We start from the raw sequence: 12851 nt of genomic DNA, 5'->3' as shown, positions 1-12851 counted from the left end.
GCACTTTTAATCAACTTAAGTATATAGAAAGTTTAAAGGAGTAAGATCAAGCTCATTCTCCAGTTTGGTTTTTCCCTCCCTAAACAATCAGAATATGGGGATTTCTACAACAAAGATCTGTCTATACAGTGCATTGTGATGAGTGCAACACTGGCATTACAGATTATAACCAAAGAGGTGGGTGTAGGGTGCTCCTAATATTTATTTTAAAGCTGAATTTGGCCTTGCTGTAATTAAACCTTTCTAGATATTTTTATACATTTTATAAACATGTCTATACACTTACTAAGTGCTGGTCTAGCACATTGGAATATCCTGTGGCAAAATTGGATACCAGGTACAGGTAAATTACTGTTTACAAAAGGAAGAACTTGATCTGAACGTATCCTATTGAGAATTAGTCATTGCCACCCAGTCAACCGATATCAAGTGATCGAGGTGTGGAGCACACATGGCGGATGCTTTGTGAGTGGGCTCCTCCATTGGACACTGCCCATTACAAAGCCTAAGCATCACTCAGGGGCTGCACTATGTCTTCAAAACATAATCTCTGTGCCAAAAAAACTGATTCACAGAGCTTCTGCCGGTCCTATCCCAGGAGGGTATTTCATCCAGCGCAATTTAGGACGACTGGACCGGTCCTTCAAAGCCTCAGAGATTTCACTGGCTTGACTCCTTCCATCTTCACACAGCTACAGTTTTCCAGCTCTTTTGTAGGTCTGTTAGTTCGCTCTTTGGATCTTTTAAGCAAAGTACTAATTCACTTTAAAATATTTTCACATAACCATCTATATTGTACTTTATTTGCCTGCTTTCAGATTACAGCAAGCATGATAATGCAGATTTGTTAGAATTTTTGAAGTCTGTATATGTGGAAATTGTACTGACTTTACAGTTGTTAAGAATTAAATTTCTAAAAAAAAACCCAAAAACTTGCTTAACCCAAGTTCAATGATAAGTGGCAGAAAAGACATAGTTCATTAGAATGCTATTAATTAAAATTATCTATTTATTACTATCAATAAAATTTGACCCTCTTTCTCCTATTTAGGAATACTTTTTCCCTGCTCAGTTTTTGAAAGCAGTCCTTTTGGTTCACGTTGAAAATTTAAGTTTTCATTAGGAATACAGGTAAAACAATCTTTTCAAGAGGTAACTTGCCAAAACTGGGCTGATCTGCAGAGAATAATAATATACAGAAGGGCAATTAAAAGGGAGAAAGTAGTCTTATCCAGCTCTAGAACTAGCTTTATTTATTTTGCTTTATTGTTTGCTTCGGTGCAAATTTAACTACTTGAAAGCTCACCATATGCCCAATTCAACTCTCAAATTACACCAAAACAATGATAATCAGGCCTTGTGCACTGGTAAAACACAGCAGAGGATTTGTTTAGGCTTTCTAAAAAACGCAGAGTCAAAGTGCAATGAGTTCACAAAATGCATCTTTTGGAGAAACTCTTGTTTTTGCTGCTGCATCCATACAGAACTTACTGTCCCATCTCCTTGCTGGATAAGCCCAAATTGAGAAAAAAGAGGTAAATAGATGTGGTCTGTCTGAACCTGGTTTGAGACAGATGCCTGGCATTGGAATATAGCACTCATTAAAAGGAGGCTGAGCTGTTTGCTTGCTATGAATGAAATACTTTAGTATTATGGCAACCATGGCCGTGAAGCTTTGCTGAACTCTCAGAATATAAAAAGATAAAGGTTATCAAAAGATGTAATAAAAAAAAATTATGACTATATCTAGATTAAGGGAGAAAAGGATGAGTTACATTCTTTTTTCTTTTCCACTGCAGTTTCTTGAGAAATGCAAAGGGGCAAGTCATGTAATTATATATATGAGACACTTGCTGGTCAGACTGGTCAAAAGCAAAGTCTTCCAGAAATTGAATGAGCTAATTTCCTATCATATTTGCAATTAATTCTCTAATAATTCTGCTCTTTTTATCTTTTTTTCCCACTGTAGTATGAGTTTGGTAATAGTTGCAACAAATACAGACACAAAAAAGCTAGCACAAGTAGACAAAAATACAGAGGTGAAAACATAACATTACTTCTCATCACCAAGTGAAGTAAACTGATAAAGAGAGGTGGTTCGTCACAAACGTTCTGTATAAATCACAATAATCTCATGCACTGGTCCACATAGGATAGTGCTGGAGCTCAGATACTTGACTGTCTCCTCCCTTCCTCCAGACTAGTAATACCACTACTGCAACAAGCCATAGAAACTGCTACAGTCCACACTACAACCCACAGACCATCTAGTCCCAATCTCCAAGGGAGTCTGCAAAGGATGTTTCAGAGCTCAGTAATTAGTAAATAAACAAATAAATCCCTAAACAAAGTACGGTACGTACAGGTGCATTGTGCAATAACGACAGCTAGCTTCAGCCAACCTAAGAACACCTACCAAAAACCTAATAATCTATTCATGAAACAAGAGCATGAAGGCTGAGACCACCAGCAATATTAAAATTTAGTACAAAGAGGAAAGGGATGGGAAGATGCTGGGATTTCACTGCGCTCCAGAAGTCTTTCCTTGTGTTGACTGTATGGGTAGAACTATGACTAACCCTGACAGATGCTCTATGGCAAAACACCTGGGAGATGCTGCAGGATACCAGGTAACAGCAAGACAGAGGCAAGTGCCATCACCAGTGCCCGCACTCCCAGGGGCACAGCGCAGGAAGGGCAGGAACGCGACCTCATCCTCACTTCTGTTCCAGCCAGCCAAGCTGAACTGACGTAAAGAGCATGCTACAGCCTTATGAGAGCCACAGAGCTATCACTCTCTTGTAAAATCCATGGAAGAAGTTTCGGTGAAATCATTCAGAGTTTCTCTAGGGGATGCAATGAAGACTTCTCATTCCCAACACTACAGGTTATAAAACAACGGCCCAGTTTTGAATTTAGCTTTTGAGATGGTTGTCAAAAGAGTCTTAGATGATGGAATAGGATTAAAAGGGGTGGCTGCTGAATTCCCTTTCTTTGCTGTTCATCAGTATTTATGCCACACCATTTCTCTCAGCTTCTTTCTGCCTCTTCGCATGTCTGTTTTCTACCGTGCATTTTCTTTTAATGTTCATCTTTCTGGGTGATATAAGAGAAACAGATTTTAATGGTTCCAAGTACTCCTCTTCTTTAATTAGCTTAGTTACCTTCCCTGGACCTTTCATCTGTCATGACCTTTTAGAGATGAGATAAATACACCAAGCATGTTATTAAAGGCAAGGAAATACCATTTAATTAATGAGAAGAATAAGTTTTCAACATTATTCCCTATACTTTTCCTAATGCAGATTTTTGTTATACCTACTATGCTTATTGTAAATACGCTTATTGATTTGTTTGGAGTTATTCCTAAATATTTCCCTTGAGATGTTATACTAATTCTATGCATTTTAAATGTGATTGAAAAGCTTGAATTCGTCCTTTCCTTTCAAAAAGCTAATGTCACAATGGCATAAATGTAAATTATCTGGCAGTGGTCTGTAGGGAATTCTGCCTGCCATGATTTCTCCTTTTTTCCTTTGTTATGATATTTCTATTTTCCCTCCAAATTCTTCGACTTGCTTAACCTAATTACTTTGCATTTCCATCCAGTGCTGAAACCCCTTCATTTTTCTGAGCTTTGTGCCTATATATATACATATATACTTAAGGGTGTATATATATGCACATTGGGCTGCATTTGTATAGCTCTCAAAGGCTTCTTATGGTTTCCCACTCTCCACCAGCTTTCATTTGTCATCACTGCCAAAGTTTCAGCCCTGCTTTAATAAAGTCAGAATTGGATTGGTTTAATTTCAGAGGAAGCCAGAACCAAAGTCTCACCTGAAAATTGTTTTTAAGACTTCTTCACACAACAGGTTAGAGGAACATAATTAACTCTTACAAAACGCAAACTAGTTGCAAAACCCAAGTATGGTTCATATAGACACTTAACTCTATTTTTGATTATTTTCTTATTGATTTTTTCCCCCTGGTGTTGAAATATGGTTCACTGGTCTGTCATTTCTATGAACTATCTTTACCACCTTATTTTCTCTCTTTCTAGTACTTTTTTTGCCATTGTCCAGTATCATTGCCATATATAGTGGCAAATAATACATTTTAATAATATTTTAGTTATTTCATTAAATTCTTTAGTGTTCTTAGATTTGTATTAGTCCCGATGCACTGCAAATTGACATCTTGATTTGTCATCAACTCTTTTTTTAATTTCTCTACTTCTGACCATTCTTCAGTTTCATCACCTGAAAAATGTAAACCCAGGATAGGTATTTCCTCAGCACCCACAACAGAGAAGATACACACTGAAAAATAAAGTTCTTTGAAACCTTTTTATACTCCTTGTCTTTCCTACCTGCTGAAACTTCTGGCCATACCGTAGCTGTTCTTCGCTTAATGTATCTAAATACTTGTGTAATTACTTGCTTGTCACTCTTCTTCTGTCAGCTCAGGGTAGTGAGCATTGGTCCATTCACAAGTTTGATTTCCCATATGCCAACACAATGCTGCCTTACCCTACAGATAATGATTTAGTGGCAGTGACTTCAGCTCTGGATCTGCCTTGAACGGAAGTTTTCTACAAAATCCACCTGGCAGTATTGGTAGTGGTACATGTAAGTCCGGAGGCAAAAAAGAGAGCACTCGTTTAAAAATTGTACAATGAGTTAGTCATAAGTCATTTAAGTGCAAATGATGTCACCTCCTAAATTTTCTTAAGTACAGTCAAAATGTTATAGCATCCATCTCCGCTTGTATTAAAAACTTTGGGGTAAGAAAATTTACACAACTTTCAGACACACAGACCTTACTGGCAATATAATATATAAAACCTCTCATTTCCCAGAGGAGCTTAATTACAGGCTCTCAAATGAAAAAGGTTGAATGAGCTTCATCCTAGGCTCAAGTAGGTCATTTAATAAAAACTGTCTTTCCAAGTCTATACAGAAAATTCATTTCTGAAAAAAACTCTTTACTTGAGGTTAACTCTGACATAGATCAGAACTATTAAGTAAACGCCCCCCTAAGTTGGAGAGTATCCATATATACAACTAAGTGGTTCAAACCCTACAATTCAATTTCAACAACTAGCTGTAATCCCAGCAGATGCATATAGTTAACTGTCAGGTTTTGCAGCTTGCAGAGTTATTGAGTAAGCAGTTAGAAGGCTATACAAATGCCCATGATAAAGTTGACCACTGCGGAGAAAATCCCTTTACATCCAGAAGAATGCTAAACGGCATTACTTTTACCAAGTTTTTCCTGGATATTGGCAATGCCTACCTGGATACTTTATGTTTTAAAACCATTAGAAAGCACCTTGCTAGTGGAAATGTAAGGTTTTGAGGCTAATCTCTTTAGAACAAAAAGGTAATTTAAGAAAGCTACAGGATCACTTTCAGTGCTGCTGCAGGACAATGCAAACAAGTCTCAAGCACCAGCTAATACCTCCTGAGTCTTCTAAAGTCAGAGAGACTTCTGGCAGGTTAAAATGACAACTACAACATTAAAAACGTCTTTTACATCCTGGAAAGATCTACTCATTTGGGGGGCTGTGTTGACCAGGGTCAACCTACTCAACAAGGGACAAAAGATACCTGTGATGCTCAGTGGTGCATGGGAGGCTGCAGATTCTGGTATGATCCTCTTGGACCGTGTTCCCTGCCACACTGTCTCATGATCTTTCTCCATATCTATCTCATTTATATGCCCTGCTTTTTTTGTTCCTCTTTTACTGGCAAACTCTTGACAGGTGTATCCTGCGTACGGGGAAAGATCAGGACCCAAATAGCTTCCTTCAGACGAAACCCAGCAGCTGCCGGTTGCCTTCTTTCAACAGCATACCAAAAATTACGGCTCAATGTCAGCCAATTTTAATTTATTTCTGTAGCATAAAATGCAAGTTGAATCATTAACTCCCACATTTGTCCAACACTAGCACTAGCCCTCTTCCCCAGGGGCCCGTGTTGAGGATGAGCCCTCTCTACACAGAATCTTTCTGTGTATATATGCGCGTACTCTCTCCAGATCGTGTCTCCTTTCTGTCTAAAGCATTGAACAAGAGCAATGGTGATCACCTCAGATGGTAGGGAAACTTTCTCCATAAAGAGATCAGAAAAAGTCCCGTTGTGCTGTATTGATGTCTATCAGCCCATTTTAGCACTAACCTGCTAATAAATGCCTACTTATTTCCCACTGATCACGTAGCTGTGTAGCTACAGAAACAACGCTCAGTGTGTATAAAGAAAACACAGGGCTGAAGTGTCTGAGCTGGAGTCCTTACCATGCTGCATCACGACTGAATCCAGTGCAGCTTCACTGACAAGAGGCTGAGGGTAAGACAGTGAAGGACCAAGTTCACTGTCACCTCAGTCTTCTCAGCAAAGGTTCACAGCAGCATGAAAATTAAACTGGGATTTTCTATTTTGGATCACTGGAAATATTTGGGCTTTTGAACTACAAGCCTGGCCTTCAGCAGGTTATAGCACTGAATCTGTCATCCTGTCTCTCACTACATACATGTATATATGGGATGAATACATCAATAGCAGTTTTTGCTAGGGTACTGCTACACCCTATTTAATGTTTCTAAAGTAACATTAACATTTCCTAGGTTTGCAGAAGGACTGCTTTAAAACGCTCCAGGTTGAAAAATTTCCTCTTTGGCTCATGTTTCTTTGGAAAAATCTAGCACAACATTGTTACCAAGAAATCTTGCATTTCTCTCTCTTTTACCTCTTCCTTTGCCTCTCTCTCACACACACGTGTGGAGATGGCATCTTACATATGGCCACTTTAACATTTTTAAATTTCAGGACAGAGTTACTGTCTTTGTTCATGAACACGTCGCTGAATGCCTGCATTAAGAGTTGCCAACTAAACCCAGTTTGTTCCATCTGCTATGACCATTTTCCAGCGCTGTCTATCTGATTCACCAGCATCCCCCCTCACTAAGTCCACCGGGAGGTCTGCAAACAGCAGGGCAGAGGCTGTGGGTAATGGGAGGAGACAAAGCTCTGCAGACCTGAACAGGGGCTATGGAAAATGTGGTGGGCAGTTAAAATGGGACGGATACGGCAGGATTGAATACTGCTTCTGAGCCTGGAAGGTGCATTTAACAGGACTGTAAACTACCACAGAACTGCACCTTGGGATAAATTATAGCTCACCCTCAGCATCACCTTTCCAAGGTACTTACTGCCATGATGTGCTGGCAGTTCAGTAGGCTACAGAGCTACCGATATGTATTTGACAAACACTTTTATTCATTCTTTATATTGATGGCTGCAAAAATGGGGAGAAACACAATGAAGCAAAGCTGCTTGTTTTCAGATTGCTATAAAAATCCCTAAAATAATGAACAATCTAAAACATAAGATAATTTAAAGCACCATATTTTGGCATATAAGCTATTTATACTGTGATCTGTTTCTTGTATTGTTCATAAACAAAGTCATTTCTAGAAAATCAAATGAACCATAAACTCTCATGTCAATCTACTATTCTTCACCACTAACATAACAAGAGGTGGGCTGAGATACAGCCTGTCCTGTAGAACTGACTGGCCTGTAACTTTAAGCCCTAAATCCTGTAATCAGTTTCAGTAGTACAGCACCGCACCTGCAGAGAGCCTCACTGGTTTACTAGCAGCAATCCAAGAAGTACCAGATCCTCCTGGAGGATCTAGAGATTTAACTAAACTGAACAAAATCTGGTTTCTGAATGAAAGTTCGTTCTATGCTTGTAGTTGAAAAACATAAAAGAAAGCACAGGAAAATTCATACATTAGGCTGGCGACTTCATTAAAATCAGTGGAGTCATTCCAAATTAATAATGACATAAAAGCAATCTGAACTTGGCCTTTAAGGTTATATTCTATTAGTTTGCTAATACTGTGTAAATTCTATATTTGAGAGTATCCTGCAGTCATCTTGACCATTCTTTTTTTTAAAGAAAAGTTCTGCTTACAATCCACTGATACAGATTGGGCCATTATTTTATAACTTATTTTTAAATCAACACTGATTTTAGGAGCCATATTTCTGTCTATGGACAACATCAAGCAAGAGAAAGAAAAGTGGTGAAAATAAATTTGTTTTCAAATTGCCAATCAACAGATAGTTCCAGTTTAAGAACTATGCAGGAAATACAGAGAAAAAAAAAATCCACCATAAAAATCATGTATAGAGTGAGAAAAGATATTGTAGTAGAAATATTAGTTCCATGCCTCCTTATGGATTGTGAGTACCAACCATGAAGAGCCCATACTCTCAGCCATTTGGCATATTTGTTGGCTTAATACATATATACAATGTGTCTAGGCTAGGCATAATTTCGCTACTTTCACAAAGTGCAGCTTGGGCTTAATGAAAGAAAACCTACAGTGAAGTAGCAATCTGAAAAGTTGCAGAAGGCAGGTACTCGCTGAGTTGTATATAGGAATACCTTACTGTGTGCTGTCCCATTCTGGACCTAAAATGGCTGTTTTGCAGGGGATGTTGTTGCCTGGTGACCAAAAGTGCATCTCCTAGGCCGCAGAGGGATGTGAACATTCAGAAATTGATTTGTTCCTGTTGCTCTTGAGAAGACCCGTAAAACAGATTAAGCCAGCACATAATCATCTATGCATTCTCCTTGCTGGCATGCTTAAACTTGATATTGAAGACAGGCCTGTGATTTTGAGCTACTTACCAACCAGGCAAGGGAAAAAACATAGTAATACCTCATGTGCTGCTGCCCACAGAATATGAAAGCAGACCAAGCCTCAGCTACTGTGAGACTGCAAGACACCCTTGCTTCAATTAAGTCTGTGTTGTACATCTAGCCTGTTCCGGTGCAACCTCCCAGTTGCTATCAGGCTCTCTTTCTTTCATTAGAATCAAGTAGTTAATTAGCCCCAGCCTGTCCTCTCTCCTTCTCTCTTTCCCTTTAACGCAGCAGTAATGATGTCTAATTACCAGCAGCAGTGGATTACAGCACCATCAGGAGCAAATCTCTCTGGCTGACAGCAAAGCTGAGCAGCAAATCTTAAAGCTTCAAGGAGAGAATAATTCCTAACAAAGTATTTGAATATTTGCTTATTTTTGACCAGCTTGTGACTGTAGCGTCCAACTTTTAAATTGATCCATCCTGTTACTACAGAGGGAGAGCTCATGCTGCCAGCAGTGATTAATTTTAAATTGAAATTACTTTTACCTATGGTGAGATCAAGTGATGGACAAGGGGAAGAGGATGAGGGAGAGATTCACGGTTTGGGGATCTGTTACTGTTTGTGGCTGTCTTTGTGGACTAGACAGGCTCAAATGTATGGTATAACAAGGTGGGGGGGGGGAACCAAACAAAACAGTGGGAATGTTTATTAATGGTCATAAATAAATAAACTCTTAAATAATGAGTAAGAGTTAAAGAAATGAGCAAATGGGTTTTTAATGCTTACCAACAATTACTGTCTGATGAAAATCCCGTCTTTCCCTCTGTACCTTATCGTTCCTGGCTGTCTGAAACCCTCAGCCTCTTGAAGTCAATAGGAGCTTTGCTACTGGCTTTCTCTGGGCCAGGGGCTGCATCCCTGTTCTGTCAAAACGATTGTTTCTGAGCCTTCAGTGCCTGGCAGGCGCTGCCTCTGCCCTGCCAATAGCTCATACAAACCATCGCCTCCCTACAGGTCTGCTTAAATACTCCTCTGCCTTTTGTGATGGGATAGTGACACCAGATTGATGGCTTTAGGAAGGGGGCAGTATTTGTTCCTCAGAGCTGAACGTTGTATGAGAGTGCTGACTATCACCTTTTCTTATTTATGTTGGACAACAGATTTACATTGGCCAGCAGGAGGAAATTTTACCTACATGCAAGACCTTTTCTGCAAGGGTTTATATGTCATTGTTCAAGTAATGTACAGATATTCAGGAGTTGCTTACAGATAGGTCATGCTAACTTTCCTTTCTTGATTTCATTAGCAGGCATCCTTATTTTATCAGGATGCCTGCTTTGTTGCTTAAGCTGTCTAAAGATAGTTACTTCTATATGAATACATATATAGGGACATACAGAGACATTCTCATTTGAGGGTATGATTCCCCCAAATGAACAAAGGTAAGATCAGCAAGGCACCCAACCTCTGACTGAAATCTCTGAAGGAAAAAAGAATGAGAAAAAAAATTACTATCTACCCTGAAAATAAAATAGAAGAGGTGATGCAAGGTGGGACTCTAGGCTTTCACAGCCTGGCAAAGGTGAGAGAAAATAGACAAGCTAATCATCACCGAGCCTTTTGTTTCAGAGGCCCAGAGCAGCACTTAATTTTGAAATTCCATCATGTAAAATTAAGGTTAGCCTTTTTATTTAGTAGCATAGTCAATGTAATTTTAAAAAATACTGAATTTGATTACAGTTTTGAACTTGCAGTGAAAAGGATAGTCTTTAGGAATAAACCATCTTGCCTACTGGCTCTCCAAAATTATTATTTCAGTAAGCAGAAGATATATTAAAAAATACCAACCTAATTGGAGACTTCTGCTCTAGACACGTCTTTGCTATAGACTGTATTTACAGTACCCTGTGGGGTCAGAGATTAGCAATCGGTCATCTAATGGTAGAACAGAAATCTGCCAAACAACCTGAATCTATAGGCAGACCTAGAACGCTTTGGTGAATAAAAAACATAGAGAGGGAACAAACTCTGTCCAGAGCTTCTCTTTCACTTTCAGTCTTCATATTTGTAAACTCTTTAATAATTTCCCACCTTTGCCTCCTCACAGCCATGATGGCGCTGATGACAAGGGGGCAAATGCAAGGCGGCCTCTGGGAATGCCCAGGTTGGTGACTTCAGCGAGGCAGAGAGAGGCAGATTTCCCTGGCAGCCTACGTCACAGCCCAGCCCAGAATACTTTCCAAGAAGCCCCCTTTGCTGCGCCACCCAGCAACCTTCCCGTTAGGTCAGAATAAACCGCCACTCCAAAAAAAAGAGAGAGAGAGAGAGAGAGAGAGAATATTGCTCATCCAAGCCAAATGCCCAGGCAAGAATATTTTTAATTGCCGGCTTTCCTTTCTCAGCTCCCCCTCCCCACCCGCCCCACGCACAGACAAAAGAAGCTTAGCTTGCGTGACCCAGAGCATCAGAAGTAAGAATAATGATACATTAAGAGAGTTCAATAGGCAAAACCTACTTGCAGCCAACAGTCCCCATCTTCTTAAATAGGAAAATCTGTCGCTTCTGCCACCACCAAGCATAATAGCTCTCCCGCTGTCAGACCTGCGCCCAGCTCTGCGGCTCCCGCGCCTGCCGGGGGATGCCACGCTACCCTGGCGCATCAGATCGAGTTTTAAGCCTTACGGCTGCGAGACTCGCGCACCCCCAGAAAGAGTAACAAAATACAGCCTTCCTTCGGTCATGCGGAACCCTTGCTCCCTTTGTTGAGCATCCTCTCTCCCCGCCGCCGTGGCTGTCGCAGCCGGCGCTTCGCAGCCAGCCAGGCATATTCGTGCCGCTCGGCGGCTCAAGGGCTGCGGGCTAAGAATTAAAAAAAAAAAAAAAAAAAAAAAAAAACACAACAACAACAAAAAAAACCCCAACAAACCAAACCACCACCAATCCTAAAAAAACAGAATTAAATAATAAAAAAAAAAAAAGGGGGGGGGGGGGGGGAAGCCAACGATATCCCGGGGAAACCCCCCCCAAATCACCGACCGGCGCCGCGCTTGGCTGTGCGCCAGGCAGGCTACCCCCGTGCGCATCGATCAGCCCCGCCGGCGGCGGGGGGCCGCTGCCCGGGGCCCCGGGGCCCGGCACAATGGCCGGAGCGGCGGCGGCGGCGGGACAATAGCCCACCCCACACCCGCCGCGGCGGCCCGGGGGGCACGGGGGGACCGGGAGGACGAGAAGGAGAACGATACCGACCCGGCAGGGCGTGTTGTGCGCACGATCGCTTTAAATAAAAGGACCCACAAAGACCTCGGCGGTGTATAATGTGACAGGCAAACGCAACATGGGTGATGATGACTTGGGGGAAGAGGGAGGAAGGAGCCAACTGTGGCTGCGGCTCCCCCTGTGCCTCTCGCTCCCGGAGCGGGCTGCAGCGGCCGACATAGAACAAGGAAGACAATTCTCTACTAACCGTGGTTTTGACTGGCACGTACAGCACTTGCTTCCCTCCTCCAGCACCACCACTGACCTCGTCCGAGTTGCCGAGCTGGAAGCCTTTAGATTTGACCCAGAATTTGAATTTGGCATTATCCGTGGAGCTCGACTCGGAGCCGTTCAGGAGCTGGACGATCCGGTCGTATTTTTTACGGGTCACCGTCTTGGTTTTTCCTGAGTCCCCGTAAGTCCTGAGACACCAGTCTTGAAACTGGCGGTACATGTCCCGGTCGCTGCTCTCCATAATCTCCTAGTACACACACGCACACATGCACACGCCGGGGCGCACACACGCACACACACACGCACACACACAGACACACGCCGCCCCGCAGCGGGCCGGGGTGCGGGGCCGGGCCGCCCCGCCGCACTTTGCACCTGTTCACCCAGCGCTCATGAAAAATGCATCCACCTCCGAGCCGAAGCGAAGGAGGTCCCGGTGCAGGCAGATCCCAGCGGATTTTTTTGTTGTTGTTGTGGTGGTTGGTGGTGGTGGTGGTTCGGGGGGGTGGGGGGGCCGGGAGGGGGATGGGTGAGGGGGGGCAGCAATCAGTTGAATAGTGTGGCAATGTTCTCCTTCATTATTATTATTTTTTTTCCACAGGAGGCAAAACGGGTCTGGTGGAGTCTCCTCTTATCCTTCCACTGTACGTGATCAGTCTTTTTAATAATTGTGCAAGGCAGGACTATCCCACTGGCT

At 41.9% G+C, this 12851-nt stretch overlaps 1 protein-coding gene across 5 annotated transcripts in view; it reads right to left on the bottom strand.

The window, feature by feature from the left end:
- The window catches only part of NOL4 (nucleolar protein 4), a 201908-nt gene extending 189274 nt beyond the window's left edge, over positions 1 to 12634 (bottom strand). The window contains exon 1 of one of the 5 annotated variants that reach the window (XM_080381524.1): positions 12129 to 12634. In XM_080381524.1, the coding sequence (XP_080237650.1) occupies positions 12129 to 12395 (267 nt within the window). In that variant the 5' untranslated portion in view covers positions 12396 to 12634. Of the gene's footprint in view, positions 1 to 9451 lie in introns of all 5 variants that reach the window. The other 4 variants (XM_080381525.1, XM_080381526.1, XM_080381527.1 and 1 more) reach the window with 4 other exon arrangements.
- Positions 12635 to 12851: the final 217 nt, after the last annotated feature.

This window comes from Falco punctatus, assembly GCF_963210335.1.
Source record: "Falco punctatus genome assembly, chromosome: 3".
In the NCBI taxonomy this organism is placed as follows: Eukaryota; Metazoa; Chordata; class Aves; order Falconiformes; family Falconidae; genus Falco; species Falco punctatus.
Note: the sequence above shows the minus strand (reverse complement) of the source record. Positions and strands in the feature narration are given on the sequence as shown.